The following is a 16379-nucleotide window of genomic DNA, read 5'->3' on the forward strand; positions in this document are numbered from 1 at the left end:
ATTCTTACACATTTGTTGTGTCCGTTAGACAAAGCCCAGAATACATAGATTGTGTCACTAAAAACCCTGGGGGCGGGGCACCTGGTTGGCTCAGTCAGTACCCATGTTGGTTGTAGAGATTACTTAAAAATAAAAATTAAAAAAAAAAAACCTAGAATACCAAAGCTTGAAGTGTACAAAGCAAATATAAATACTTTGAAAAGTAAAATCTTTATTTCAGTGCCTCATATAAAACATTTAGTAATTTTATCATGTGTTTTGTTAACTCTTAAACATCAAATTTTGTCCTTTCCTTTTATCGATCCATATTACACTCACTTGAAACAGGACTTACTAGCTGAAAAATATATTGTGATTCATGACAGGAGACGTATTCTATTCCATAACTTTTGATAACCCCAAAGAAGCCCGAGGAACTGGGAAATTAAGTTATACCAATTTTGCCGATTGATGAATCCTCAAGTCCTCCCCCATTGGCTTGGATCTCATTTTCTGAAGTCTTGGCAGCATCAAAATTAGGAACCAGTTTTGCTTCTCTTATTCTTTTTTTTTTTTTAAGATTTTATTTATTTATTCATCCGAGACACACACACAGAGAGAGAGAGAGAGGCAGAGACACAGGCAGACGGAGAAGCATGCTCCATGCAGGGAGCCCGATGTGGGACTCAATCCCGGGACTCCAGGATCACGCCCTGGGCCGAAGGAAGGCGCTAAACTGCTGAGCCACCCAGGGATCCCCTACTTCTCTATTCTTTATGCCTTATGTGCCTTGTCCTAAATGTAGTCGATATATAAAAACATAAGAATCATATTTATTGAGGAAATACATCTTGAAGGAAAAAATCTGAAGAATAAATTAACCATGATTGCCAAGTATGTGAGCTGATATTAAAATATAAGAATGTCCCACTCTTCTCCCCTTCTGGGTTTAAAAAGATGCCCACGAGGGGGTTCCTGGGTGGGGCAGTCAGTTGAGCGTCTGACTCTTAGTTTCCACGTGGGTAGTGATCTCAGGGTCATGGGATCGAGCCCTGTGTTGGGCTCCGCACTCAGTACAGAGTCTGCTTGAGATTCTCTCTCCCTCTGCCCCTCCCCCTAAAATAAATAAATAAATTGTAAAAAAGATATGCCCAGGAGATCTGAGTATTTCACGCAGAACCTGCTGAAGTAAGTTGTTCCCCAGTGTCATGGGTTACAGAGTTCTGTTCGTTGTAGTAGATCTCTTTCATATAATTTAAAATATCGATGGGATCTTTTCCCTAGAGGTCTCTACAAAGTGTACTTTCCACCCTGTTCTCTTGGGACAGTGGTGGCTTGGATGGGGAAGACCATCCAAGCAATCCTATGTGTCTACTATGCTTTACGAATGCTGCTTGAAAGGGAATTGAAGCTTATAAACACATGCATGCATATAGGGGAAATGTGTCTGAATAATTACATGTGTGTGTTAAGTAAAATAAGAGAGTTAATGTGAAAAAAAGATTCTCACGGCTGCCCCCATTCCTAAAAGCCAAGAGTGATAAGGAGTACTAAAAATAAACGCCCAGTGTTTGACTGGTTGTAGACAATATTTAAACAAAACAAAGTATAAATAACAATGATATTTTAACTAGGTGATTCCAAATGTATTTAGCCTCTCATCTTTCATCAGTAAGAACATCAAGAGAACGTAAATTTAAAAGTCAGTGCCGGGACGCCTGGGTGGCTAAGCAGTTGAGCGTCTGCCTTCAGCCCAGGGTGTGATCCTGGAGACCCAGGATCAAGTCCCACATGGGGCTCCCCGTGTGGAGCCTGCTTCTCCCTCTGTCTGTGTCTCTGCCTCTCTCTCTGTGTCTCTAATGAATAAATAAATAAAATCTTTTTAAAAAATAAATAAATAAAAATAAAAGTCAGTGCCTTTGGGTCAAAGGATACTGCAGTGTTCACTGTTGCATCCCTGGCTATGAACAATAGATTAATAACCTTATGTGGTCTGCTAATGACATTGACTCAGTCTCTGTTCTTGGTGTTGTAAGGGAAGATGAGGCAAACAAAAATAGTTATTGCATCTGGGAAATGTGTGATCTAGTTGAGGTTCTTTTTTTTTTAATTTTTTTTCCTAGTTGAGGTTCTTAACCTTGAATATTAGAATAACCTAGACATTATATTAGAATATAATATTCTAATATAACCTAGACATTATAAACATATATATAATATGTAATATATATCATCATATATATATTCATGTGGTTATTATATATATCTCAATATGAAATATACATATGTGTGTATTTGTGTATTTATCACATGTTGTATATACCCCTGAACCCTGCCCAGTAGCATGTAAGGAGCCGGCCCTTGTGAACCACTTGTAAGCATCTCTTTCAAATTGTATGTTTGGTGATGTCAAGTAGGGTAGCTTAAAATTCACTCTGGTGTGAGCCTTTAAGGCATGAAAATTGACAACTACTACAAATCAGAACCCTCTTTTTCCTGGGGAGCAAGTTTACCTACACACTACTGACCCCACCCTTCCGTGATTCTGACTATTTGGTCTGAAGACCCAAGCGTCAGTATTTTTTATGAACTCTCCGAGTGACTCTAATGTGTAGCCAGCCAGGGCTGAAGACGATACTCGGCGAACATGCATGAGAAGACATTTGAACATTTGTTGAACAAATGACCACAGACTATCAATGTGTAAGAGGAACAGAGGGGATGCAGATGGATGAGTGGAATGCCATGTGTTACTTAAGGGCATAATTCCTGGAAGACTTTTTTTTTTTTAAGATTTATTTATTTATTTGAGAGAGAGAGGGAGAGAGTACACTCGAGTGTGTGAGCTGGGGAAAGGGGCAGAGGGAGAGGGAGAAGCAGACCCCCCACTAAGCACGGAGCCCCACATGGGGCTGGATCCCAAGACCCTGAGATCATGACCTGAGCTGAAATCAAGAGTGGGCCGCTCAACCCACTGAGCCACCCAGGCGCCCCTGGAAGCCTTTTGATTTTGTTGTTTAGTGGCAGAGGGGACAATGGAGATGTAAATTAGCAAAAGAAAGGAAGATGTTATCAATGAAATGAGTGGCATATGCAAAAGTAGAAAGGCAGAAACAAATAAATCATAGGTGCAGATGATCCATGTGGCCGAAACTGGTTGCAGATTGGTCAGTAATACATCAAGAAAGCATAAATTTTTTTCCCAAGAGAATCAAGACTATCAGAGAAGGCACAGATGGATTGGGTTGGCCTTCACTGATCTATCTAGCTGTCTTACAGACCCTGCTCTAGATACGCCCTCCCAAGGAGAGTTTAGAGTTAAAAAAAAAAAAAGAAGAAGAAGAAGAACATGAGCTCATTGGGCTTCCTAATCTATATTGTCTAAGGATACAGTGATGAATTATATAAACACGGGGGCTACGTGGAAGTTCATGGAGGATAATGTAAATTTAACACTACATTCAAAAGGATCTCTTCCTTTTCCATCTGTTTATTTCAAAATACCCCCAGATGGCTTTTCCATGTGGCAGTCTGGATAAACTCAGGCTCATATCCTCTCTTCATCGACAGTACTTTGAGGGGCTACATTCAGATCCTGTTTTGAGGTGGTGAAATTTTCATACAATTAAATATTTTGCATCTAAGGAAAAGGGCGCAGCAGTGTGTAAAAAGACCTAAATTTTGCTTTTTGGCCCCATCACTGGGTGAATTAATCTCTCTGTTCCCCATTAATCCACCCATGCCCTGGGATAAGAACAACATAGCCCTTTGCTCCCAAGAAAATTTTGAGAGATTCAAAATATAAGTTCCAGGGAGTATAGCTATGGTGTGACTTATTTTTTGGATGCTGGGTTTTTCGTTTCCAGAGGTTTATACTCTCAAAAATCCTGGAATTCTCACTCGTTCAAAGCGACTATCTTTTTGACCTCCCGTGTTTTCACTGTACTTTTTAAAAATAAAGGTTGTTTTAACTAAGGAGGAAATGTTACCGTAATGGCTACATCCTCTCATTAGGACTAAAACAGTCAAAATCACTTCTCTTGTATGTGTGTCACATTTATATGGAATTACAAAGACTCTATTGTAAAATACCCTAATGTCATCACATTGTGAAAGCTCCCCAGAGCTTCAAGAATGCCACTTCTTGAAACTGGAATACAAAGCAGCAAAATTCATTCTGAGGAGACAAGTCTAGAATTATGATAGGTCTCAAAATCCTGATATATGTTTGTGTATATAAATACATGTGTCCAATTGAAGAATAAAAATGTAAGGGAAGCCCTACCGCAGGGGGTTGTGTTTATGAAGCCCACCAGGTGCCATCAGCTAGAGACCTCAAGTGTGTCCCACATCCTAATGGAAAAGTTAATGGTCTCTTAAAAATCTAGAGGGGAAAAATCAGCAATATTCACATTAATCTTTTAAATTATAAGAATAGCAAAAATGAAGCATAGTGGGGGGGCGCTCTACTATATTTTCATTGAAAATGAAGAATCAGGCAATAAATAGAAATTAGCTAATACGTTAGTTCTTTAGCAAACTGAAGCCCTTGACTTCTCAACCACATGGATCACATCCTTAACTCTAGTAGGAAACAGTGGTAGGATTTGTTGTCATTGTTATTGTTCCTCAAGTTTTTATTTTGATAGGAATAAATCCCATGCCATCTCGGACTTCTAAAAAGTTTTTGCTGGGTCGTCAGATATCTTCTCGCGTTTCCTGATTTCCTTCTTTTAAGGCCTTAAGAAGACATCAGAAGTGACTCCTGCTCTTTAATTCAGACTTTTTTTTCTCACCTGAGTCCTACCCAAAGGGAAAACAGGTTTTAAAAAATCCTGATGGTTCTCCTTAACTTTCAACCCAAAGTCCTCATTGTTGTGCTTCCCTGGCAAGCTCCACCTCCAGCAAGGAACACAGGTATAAACCTGCTCCTTTTCAGTTTCCCAGGGAGAGGCTTGGAAAGTTCTCTGATGCTGGAAGAGTGGAAACAAAGCTTTCTGTTTCAAAGTAGAGTTTTTACTTGCGAGTAACATCTTCTGTGGGTGGTGTGTACCTGGGCAAAAGAACTCTCAGTAAGCTCAGTTATCGTGGGATTTTTTCCCTTCTTAAAAAAAGAAGAAGAAGAAGAAAGGTTGAATGTTTTTACAGGGACTTCAAGGGCCGTTTTAAGGATGTTTATATTTCAGACAACCTAAACATTGTTTGAGCAAAATGAGAGATTTCATTTTGGGACAAGCAAGTTGATGGATTGCAGTCAGCATCTTGTTCTTCCAGAAGGCGTTTTTACTGGGGGCTCTGGGTCTAGACACACAAAGGAGAAAGGAGGAGGGAGTCAGAGGGGAGAGCGTTCTCAATCTAAAAGACTCTCTCGTCTTTTAAATGGTACCTCGGCCAATGCAGTAAATAGTTCCTAATAAATCAGACTTGCAAATAGTCACTCTTCTACTCACTCAGGGAACACCATGATTTATGCTGCCTAAGTCATAAAGAGTACTGATTTCTTTTTATTTTCCCACTTATGCTCCTTCAAGCTGGTAAAAACATTTTGTGGGCCAGTAAATGTTCGGTACCAACTGGCAAAACGTGAAGAATTCTGTCAAAGCCCCGCCAGAGTGGCACTGTTTTGTTGTATATGCAATACTTTTTGACTTAACCCCTGACCTGTGACATTGCAGAGGTCAAGGGAAAAGGAGAGAGCACAGTAGAAGCCAACGTTTAACCCTTACAGTAAAGTGGCTCAAGGATATAATAGCACGGGGGTAGGGCAAGAAAACCTATCAAAATGATTATTAACCATAAACCTACAAAGTACTTAGCTTGGCTCACCCTTGTAATAAAGGAATATGGGCAGGGTCAAGTCAGCTGGGTCTTGGCAGGGAATGTCTCAGAGAGATGACAAACTTCTAACAGAAGTAAAAGAACATCACTCAATTTGGGGCAATATACAAACCTACCCAAGGCAAAATTTAGAGTTTCTGGGCTTGCCAGATTTCCTATAGGAGGTTTTTAGGGTTTTTTTTTTTAATGCTTTTATCTCTTTATTCATAAGAGACACAGAGAGAGAGGCAGAGACATAGGCAGAGAGAGAAGCAGGCTCCATGCAGGAAGCCCAGTGCGGGACTTGATCCTGGGACCCCAGGGTCACACCCCGAGCCGAAGGCAGACGCTCAACCGCTGAGCTACCCAGATGCTCCAATTGTAACTAGTTTTAGAACCTCGTCTTTCTAAAAAGAAAATCTAAATGTTTGAATAGTAACATGTTGCTTTGTCCAAGACACTTCCTTTACATTCAGAAAGTGTTTGCTAGACTCTCAAATGTATATTGAGAAATTATTTGTTGACCTACTAGTATGACTGATCTTTTCCTAATTTTATCCAAAAGCCCTAACTCAGAGTAATGAAAAATGTTCAGTGAAAAATGTTTGATTAAAATCCAGAAATGGTCTCCTCCCTGGCAACAAACACAACAAATATGCAAAAACTTATACACATAGAAAAGCAAGAAAAAAAAGTTTCTCCTGGTCTGTGCCATGAACAAACACGTCTGGAATATAACCACTAAACGTCCTTTGACATAATCATTTTTTTAAAAACTGCTTTGCTGGGGGTGCCTGCGTGACACAGTCGGTTAAACATCCGACTCTTGGTTTTGGCTCAGGTCTTGATCTCAGGGTCGTGGGCATGGAGCTGAGCACGGAGCCTGCTTAAGAGTCTCTCTCTCCTCCTTCGGCCCCTCTCTCGCCCTCGCTAAAAAAATAATAACAATAAAATAAAAAAGCAAATAAAAATAAAAACTACTTCGCATGAAAACAAGAACATCCCTCAACAGTTTTGGAGATGTTCAAATAAATTTCCTTCTTCTTAATGCTTCCTTCATGCAAAATCCTCTTGCTACGTCTTTAGCTATTTTTCAACCATGAGGCTCCTTTGGTAAGCCATTCTCTCGGTGACATAACCCTGATCAAGGGTGCAGATGGGACAAACGAGTACATTTTAGAAATCAATGAAATCTTGTTTTGTTTTCTTTTTCATTTTTATTTAATGTTTCCTTTCTCAGCAGTCTATCATTGAATCACGAGTAAAGAAATAAAGATAGAATGAGTAACTAATTAACAATGATTATTCCACACTATATATCTTACAGGGTGTCTTACTCTTTTCTGTTGTCAAAATTTTCCCATGTGTGATGAGCACTGAGGGTTATACTATCTGTTGGCAAATTGAATTTAATTTTTTTTTTAATTTCCCATTTGGTTGTCACATTTTTTTTCTCACCCCCTGCTGGGGGGTTAAATGGGTCACAATGAAAATATATCATGAGTCCATTAATGCCACGGTTGATGTCGGTGGTCAGCGACCTCCAGGATTAACCATCTTTCCCTTAAACATTCCTCAACACTGACTTTTTTAAGTTGGTGGTGACACATGCAACCTCAGGAAGGACCTCAACACTGACTTTTTTAAGTTGGTGGTGACACATGCAAGGTATCCCGACACTCGTATATTTCTAGACCCATTCAGCCAAAATAAAGAAAGGATGGGGTGCAAATGCCTCAAATATCCCAACTTCTTAGGTCTCCTGGTAAAAAACACATTTCCCTGCTGGCATTTCCACCCAGAATACTTTCCACTTGCCAGATTATCTGGTTTATATATGTTCCATTTAACATATATTTTTTTTAAATCTGATGTAAAGGTTTCTTAGTTGGAGGAAATAATCACTTTCCATTAAGTTAAACAGCCTCAATCCATTTTAAATTAAACTATCTGACAGAGAAACAGAAAAACTCAGCTCTGTGGTCTTGCGGACCATTTAGCCACAGATGGAACTTGAAAAATCTGTTTCTGGTCGTTGCTACTGAAGCAGAGTCCATTATTTCTGCTCTGATGGGACTGGCTGGAGATACTCAGGAACGTGAAAAACTCTTGAATGTGTTATTCCGAGGCCTTAAGGAGTTGGACATATTCAGATGACAAAAAGAATTTGTCATTAAACTATAACGACTCTTTCTAGACAACCAGGTATTTGTAGGTTTATTGGCAAGATAGCTTAAATTACAAAAGTATTTTTAGCCTGCAGCGTTCCATAATAAAAGAGTTACAGAATTCTTTGCAATCAAGGAGAAAAAAAAATGAGGATTTATTAAAGCCGACATGGTCTTCTGTGCTTTTGCACTCTTTACTACACACAGAGAGGGGGATCCTGGGGACCCAAGTCCTAAATTTTGCAAGGAGGGTATTTCCGTTTCCCGGTTCCATTTAGAATTCACTGGCCTCCCTTCCACTGCAGACCTGCTGTTTAGTCTGCATCTGAAAATTAAACCCAGAGCTTCGGCTCTCACATTAAATACTTAACTTTCCTCCCAGCACACACCCACGCTTGTGTCTGTGTGCTAAGATCTGTGATTAGACGCTTAAGATGTTTTAAAATTCCACCAGGCATTAAAGGATAAGATTGGATATTGGGCCGTCTTCTTCCTCCTTTTGAATCAACGAGCGGAAGCATACCCAAAGGTACATGCCACATGCAGGATGGAGATAAGTGCAAACTCTATTGCTAGGTTTTAGTGGCGTGTTTTTTCAAGCTTAACCAAAGCAGTGAAAGAGTTACATTTATTAAATTCCTTTTTTTTTTTCTCATGAACGAAAGAAAAACTAAGGCGAAATGAGCGCAATTTTCCTGGAGTCATAATAAAAATAGAGCTCTCCGGCTCTGCCCGCTTTCCTCTCCTTCTCATCGGTTTTCTTCCCCCAAAACTTGCACGCTTCACCCCGATGTGGTGCAGCCTCCGTGGTCTTTGTAAAGTAGCCGCGTGAATGGCTGGGAGCTGCTCGGTGTTCAGAGGTCGTGGTGGCTGGTGCTCATAAAAATGTCACTATGCACTTCCACTTTGAAAAGTCCTTTTATCCCGCGTTCCTGCAGCCCCATTCCAGCAGTTGGCCTCCGTGACCAGACTGCTGCTGTTTGCCTTCCCACCTTGCGGCCCAGACTCTAACGAGATGTGTGTAACTCCTGGCTATGAGATTCCCATCTCCTCATTGCCTCAAAGCTGCTCTTTGGGCGGGGGGGGGGGGGGGGGAGCAGTGGGGCCTACATGAGCTCAAAGGTCCTTTGGCCCATATGCTGCAAACGTGAAGTCATTGAAATAAATATCTCAAGGTGCAAACTATTGTCTAGAACGGGTGGCAGTGTCTCCTAAGTCACCTAAGGGGACTGCATCTCAGGTGTCCCAACCAACTGCTCTACGCTGGAAGCAAGATTCTGGGGGAGGCCAGACCCAGCTGCTCAGCCCCTCCATCGCTTTGCAGCATAGAAGGGCCTGTGTGAGGTCTGGTGAGCTGCGATGCACAGGGCAGCTGAGGGTGGGGTTTCCAAGGTCATCTTTTTTCCTGACAGGGAAGGCTTCTCTTAATTATACCCATGCTTTTGTCACAGCAACCACACATGTAGCAAAAGTCAAGTCACTGAAAAGGTGAAAACAGGTTTGCAGGGGTGAGAAGTGCCACACGTCCCACCGTCCTCTGCTTGGCAGCCATGCTGTCCCTTGGAGGGTGGCCAGGGGGGGGCCATGCCAAGAAGAGGGAATGCTCCACTGACTAGACATTGGAGCAAACCATCACTGGGAGCATGTGAGAGCCACATCACTTCCCAGAGGTAACAGACTGCGGCCCCCACCCTCTGACAGCCTAGTTACTTAACCCAGTACTGACGGCTACTAGTAGAAGAATTTCAAGGTCAGCGGAAAGATAGATTAGTAAAACAACTATCCGTGTCGTGTTAAGAACTGTTAAGTAAAGGAAACAATATGAGGGACCATCATCTTCAGCTGAGTTGTGTCGAAGGGATTTAAATAAACCACTTACATCTCGGGAGCTTCAAGAGCTCAAATCAAGCAAAGTTTCTGGGAATGTTTTGAAAAGCCGAACGCATTCCATCTACTACAAGGCCTCTGCGAGTTCATGGCCCGAAAATTCTGTTTCCTTCTGGATTTGGAAGTACTTTGGTTTCCAGATAGTATAGAAAAAAATCGAGCTGGTAGGAATTGGAATAATTACAGCCAAAGCCAGAAGGTTTTCCAGCTTGCCTGTTAGTTTGTTACCCGTAAGAGGAAGGCGTGAAATAGGCCTGGCGGCTTTTGTGCTGTGGTCCGTCTCAGAGCAGTGCCCTAGGTTCACACCTCGTGTCCTAACGAGAAGTGAGTCATCTGGGGACCCGTGAAGAGCGTATCTGCCGAACAGCTTAGTGACTTTCTGGAATTTAAATATTAAGTGAAAAGACAGGGTCAGGGGGCAGCTGAACCTTGGCTGGTCTCCCTTTCGTCTGCCTGTGGCTTTGATCATGCTACATCCTCCTTTGTGGCCGGGACTCCATGGAGAATCTCAGGGTCATGGCCTGTTGCCTATCAAGAGGTATAAACCTGCTGCTTAAGTATGTGGAGCCCTCAGTTTGAGGGTTGGGGGCGGAGGGGCGGTCGATGCATACGTTCCACATTTCCCACATAACCCGAAGCAGACTAAACAAAACCGGTGTGAAATCTCCTGACTTGGTGCTGCTGTGGTTCTATTTTTTAAGCTGTAATCCATTCGTTTGTGTGTGTGTTGATTCCCAGGATTTACAGCTTTCTTGAGTCTTTGGGGCAAGGGAATGTTTGGAACCTTTTGCAGAGGGGTTTGCAGTAAGCAGTGGTCTGTGGTTAAGGCCCAGGGTAGAGCGGGTGAGCGAGGGCCTGTGCGTGTGTGTGCACGGATGCGCGTGCATTCCTGTGCGTGTGCGAGGGCCCGTTCACGTGGGCCTTTTCCCCTCCCGTTTGCTGCTCTTACGCAAAAGCGTCACACATGGTAGCATTTAGGAGCTCCTTCACAGCTGAAGTGTTTCAAACACTAATGAATGGAAGTTTGGTCATATAACGCAGACAAGCTTGAAGGCATGCTTTACTGAATGGTGTACTGTGGTGACCTGGGAAAGGAAGAGAGGTATAAATTGTGTCAGTTAGCCACCCAGACAAAATGAAGCCATGTGGAAAATCAAATCTATTAAAGTATGAAGACTGTTATAAGCTGTTTTAAGCTGGCCATTCTTAAAGGGGGCTCAGTTGGCGGCAGGAGTAAATGTTTACCTCTTCCCCTAGATCTTTTTCACATGCCGTCTTACGAGACAGTGTGCAGCATTTGATAAAAATCATCCTCTCACCAATGACACTTTTATCAGAAATGTTTATTGTCTCCGCTTTACCACCCATGTCCTGAAAGGTACTGCACGTTTGCTAAATAAGCAAAGGCAACGAGAACCGTGCGGCCCCAGGCAGCTTGCAGAAACTCCCAGCAAATTCCAGAGCTGCAAGGAATCAGAAGAAAGGAAAGAGAAGGAAGAATTAGATTTATAGGAAGAGGAGGCCCTGCAAAAACCTAGATATTAGATTCTCTCCACTTGGCCGGCCCACCGCTCGGTGTTCGGTCGAGGTGGATTTAGGATTGACATTCGGCCGTGATGCCAGACTTTGCTCATTGTCTTAAAATGTGTTTTAATAAATGCAAGAATGAGGAACTGGATTTGGAAAGGAAGCTAGCGGTCCGCTCCTGCAGCCCTTTGCCAGGCGGTCTGTGCTCGGGCTGCCTGTGCGCCTGGCGGTGGCGTCGTGGTCCCGCCAGGCCGGGCCCAGCTCCCGGCCCTGCTCCCTCGCGACTTGGGGGGCACTGCCTGCTGGGCCTGGCCTTTTTGATTTTTTTATTTTTTGCCCATCCAACGGGAACAATAACAAAACGGTGCCCAAAAGCATCTCGTAAGCGTCACAAAGGTGCCAGCGACTCCTGCCAGCATCCGCGGGACAGGTTCACGCGTGACGCTTAAGGAAGGATTTCCCTTTCTTGCTCCACTCGTGCGCTGGGGTTCTAACCGTGGTGGTGACCGGCGTGCTCTCAGGCCCCCCAAAAAAAAGAGAAAAAGAAAAAAAAAAGAAATGCATTTCTTTTTTTACTCTAGTTGGTGAGTAAGCTCACATTGGCCTGCCAGTCTCTGGGCTGCGAACAATTGAATTTGCTGACCAGCCGCCATGACGTCAGGCCTTAAGTCAACAGCGGCTAACGACTGCTCTGGGAAAAAACAACACCTTGATTCCTCAATTACGGTCTGAGAAGGCCTGGGAATGAGGCCTGGCCGGTCACCCGCATCCTCCCCTGGAGGCCGCAGAGCGGGCTGTGGAAGGAGGGCCCCCCTGGGCGGCCCACACGGTGTAATGGTTGTGCCCTCTGTGTGTTCCAGGAGGAGACTGAAGAGACATCCTCACAAGAGTCCGCCGAGGAGGATTAGGGGGCGCCCACGTTCGATTTCTACCTCAGCAGCAGTTGGATCTTTTGAAGGGAGAAGACACTGCAGTGACCACTTACTCTCTATTGCCATGGTCTTTCCACTTTCATCTGGGGGTGGGGGGGGAGCAGGGGGGCGGGGGGGCAGGGCGGGGGGCCTGGGGGGTGGGGGAGAAATCACATAACCTTGAAAAGGACTATATTAATCACCTTCTTTGTAATCCCTTCACAGTCCCAGGTTTAGTGAAAAACTGCTGTAAACACAGGGGACACAGTTTAACAATGCAACTTTTAATTACTGTTTTCTTTTTTCTTAACCTACTAATAGTTTGTTGACCTGATAAGCAGGAGCGGGTGGGTGAGGAAAAAGACAAGCAAAAAACCCACAGACTTCCGAGCCGGGTTCACTCAGTCACTGCACTGCACACAGGCCAGAAAGTGTCACGCTCGCCCGTGACATGGGGCATTCCCGTGGGAAAGGCGCGGTGTTCAACACTGTGTACACCTCAACCACCACCCGACCCGCTCGCCCTAGTGAAGCTTCTGTTTAGAACACCAAAGATAGGACTAGATATACTACTTCTCTCTTTTTCGTATAATCTCGTAGACACTTACTTGATTTTTTTTTTTTTTTGGTTTTTTGGTTTTTTGGGGGGTTTTTTTGGTTTTTGGTTTTGTTTTTGGTAACCTATATTTCTAAATGAGACTAAATGCTGATGTATCCTTTCATCCAGCTCACACACCAGATCAGGTTATGTTCACTTGTCAGAAAAAGGGAAGGAAGCGAACAGAGATTGCCCACTCCTGTGTTTGTGGCCGTCGCACCTGTCTGCAGGAGTAAGCGATGGACTCACAGGCCCTCGTTTTCTGGAAAACACTCATCCGGGTTTAGAACCTACTTCCTCTAGAGCCAAATGCCATTTTGCAATAAATCACACTTGTTACCTTCAAAGCATGTAAGGCACCTAGACAAGCAAAATGATCCTCTCGGTGATTTAATGAGAGGGTACAGCAGAATAATGCATGATGAGCTCACCTGAATTAGGTGAGAGGAGCGAAATCTAAATTTCTTCTGCTATAGTTATTCTACAGTTTAAAAAAACAAAACAAAAAAAAAGCGATCTCTATTTCTCTCTCTCTATCTCTCTCTGTCTCTCTCCTCTCTTCATTATGTATCAGTTTCCGTGAAAGACCTAAATACCACTTACCTCAAATTAAGTGTATGTATTACTTCAAGTAATACGTTTTTTTGACATAGGATGGTTGCCTGAGGTGCTTAACTTTGGCTTCAGTTCACCGTCTCTTCATTCAAACTGCACTTTTAGCCAGAGATGCAATAATATATCCCCACTACTCAATACTACCTCTGAATGTTACAATTAATTTACAGTCTAGTACTTATTACATGCTGCTATACACAAGCAATGCAAGAAAAAGAAAAACGTAATGGGTGTAGGCGATGCTGATCATCTGCGGTTCTTTTTGTACACTTCATTACAGTTAAAGAAGCAGTCTCCTTACTGTGTTTCAGCATGGCTATGTATTTTTCTATTTTTTTAATTAAAATTTTACAAATACTTGTTTCAGCTTCTCTGCTAGATTTCTACGTTAACTTGAATTTTTTTTTTTTTTTACCCAAGTCGCTCCTAGGTTCTTAAGGATAATTTTCCTCAGTCCACACTACACAGCACACAAAATTTGACTGTAATGTTTAAATCTTACCCTCCAAGTGTGTACCTCAAATGACTTGTTTAAGGCAATGGACTAATTGACTTGCAAAGACCTACCTCCAGACTTCAAAAGGAATGAACTTGTGACTTGCAGCATTCATTTTTGTCAATGTTTGAAACCGTTCAAACTGTCCCTATCCCTAGTCCCACCTATTTTTGTAAGAGACGTTTGGTAGAAAGGAACACATTTTTACATACTTTCTGCAAAGAAATAAATAAAAGCCAACCTTCAAAGAAACTTGAAGCTTTGTAGGTGTGATGCAACAAGCTCAGCTTTTGCATGATGCAATCAACAATATGTGTCTTTAAGATTAGTTGAATATGAGAAAATGCTTGACAGATATTTTCATGTATTTTACACAAATGTGATTTTTGTAATATGTCTCAACCAGATTTATTTTAAGCGCTTCTTATGTAGTAGAGTTTTTATTGCTTTCTCTCCTAGTGAGTGTGCTGACTTTTTAACATGGTATTATCAACTGGGCCAGGAGGTAGTTTCTCATGACGGCTTGTGTCAGTATGGCTTTCAGTACTGAAGCCAAATGAAACTCAAAACCATCTCTCTTCCAGCCACTTCAGGGAGGTCATTTCAGAGGCCACATACCTCTCTGAGACTGGCAGATGGCTCACTGTTGCGAATCACCAAAGGAGCTACGGAGAGAATTAAAACTCAACCTTACTGTTAACTGTGCATTAAATAAGCAAATAAACAGTGGCTCATAAAAATAAAAGTCCCATTCCATATCCTCGGTTGGGCCTTTTCAAAACCTCATTGGCCAGCTCATAAAAACTAAAGCGAGTTGCTCATGTTGGCCAAACTCGGAGCACCGAGCGATTTCCATCTCTGATGAAGTTACTCTCTTATTTCCTATACGTTGTACAATCAAAACACACTACTACCTCTTACGCCCCAGTATACCTCATTTTTCATACTGAAAAAAAAAAAAAGCTTGTGGCCAATGGAACAGTAAGAACATCATAAAATTTTTATATATATAGTTTATTTTTGTGGGAGATAAATTTTATAGGACTGTTCTTTGCTGTTGTTGGTCTCAGCTAAGTAAGACTGGACATTTAACTTTTCTACCATTCTGCAAGTTAGGTATGTTTGCAGGAGAAAAGTATCAAGACGTTGAACTGCAGTTGACTTTCTCCCTGTTCCTCCGAGTGTCTTCTAACTTTATTCTTTGTTCTTCATGTAGAGTTGCTGTCTATGATTGTACTTTGAATCGCTTGCTTGTTGAAAATATTTCTTTAGTGGATTATCACTGTCTGTTCTACACAATAAACATAACAGCCTCTGTGATCCCCATGTGTTTTGATTCCTACTCTTTGTCATAACTCCATTAAATGAGTAATAAAGTTTGGTCAAAACAGGTCATGGAGCGAGACATTCACAAGTCATTTTGTCGCACCCCCTGCATGTTGTGTGCCCACGCCTCTGCGTACGCTGACATAACCGTTTTAAAGTATCGTGCTGCTTAAATCAGCTGCCCTAGATCCGTCTTCCACGGTCTGCCATTTAATCCTACAAAGATGGCCTTAGAATAAATGTAAAGGAAGAGCAGGCTGTAGTTCAAAATTTCTACTGAAATTTTGCCAGGGGATTTCTACTGAAGGCTGGGCATCTACAATGCTGGTTAAGGGAAGTAGCTGATGACCTGCTAGTTACCATTCAAGTGACATTTGCAGAGACAGCCAGAAGTTTGGTGAAGAGAGTAAGAAATGAAAAGATGTGGAGTTTCTCTGGGTAGGAGTCTCTTTATTTTATAAGAACCATAGGAAGGGTCAACACTATTCCACCAAGTTCCAGATCGCCTGTACATCTCAACTGCTGATTATGAATGAATCCAGGATCCTTCCCAGGCTACAATCTGCTTTGTGCTTTCACCACTGTCACTAAAACTCCTCATTTAGCTTCTTCAGAAGGACTCACCCATATTAAAACATCTCCTGTCGGGGAATTTATTGTCAAATTTATTACTTGACTCCTTCCTTCATTTATTCTCACAGCCAATATTCTGTGAGTGCCTACTTTGTGCTAAAGCCCCAGACCAAGAGGTCCTTCAAAAGATCATCTCCTTGGAGAAAATTATGCAGGTGCAGAAATCCAGGCAGCGTGTGCAAAGAACCAAATATATTGCTTAGGCAACAAATTGCAAGAATTCAGGGGAGGGAAAGCCATTTCCTGCTGGAGTGGATCATTAGTTCAGCCTACTAATAGACTAAATGTAGTTAATATAACCCATATTAAGTCTTCATTTTTATTAATATAGAAAAGCACACAAGAAGGAATTACTTCTGGAAAATGAAAATACACCAACGGAGAATCTTTGGCTTGAAAAAAGAAACAGAAAAGGCGTGCTA

At 42.2% G+C, this 16379-nt stretch overlaps 1 protein-coding gene across 1 annotated transcript in view; it reads left to right on the forward strand.

The window, feature by feature from the left end:
• The window catches only part of HMGA2 (high mobility group AT-hook 2), a 145271-nt gene extending 129953 nt beyond the window's left edge, over nt 1-15318 (forward strand). Inside the window, exon 5 of the mRNA XM_038549929.1 lies at nt 12239-15318. Within this exon, the coding sequence (XP_038405857.1) occupies nt 12239-12286 (48 nt within the window). The 3' untranslated portion in view covers nt 12287-15318. The remainder of the gene's footprint in view (nt 1-12238) is intronic.
• Nucleotides 15319-16379: the final 1061 nt, after the last annotated feature.

This window comes from Canis lupus, chromosome 10 (assembly GCF_011100685.1).
Source record: "Canis lupus familiaris isolate Mischka breed German Shepherd chromosome 10, alternate assembly UU_Cfam_GSD_1.0, whole genome shotgun sequence".
Classification (NCBI taxonomy): Eukaryota; Metazoa; Chordata; class Mammalia; order Carnivora; family Canidae; genus Canis; species Canis lupus.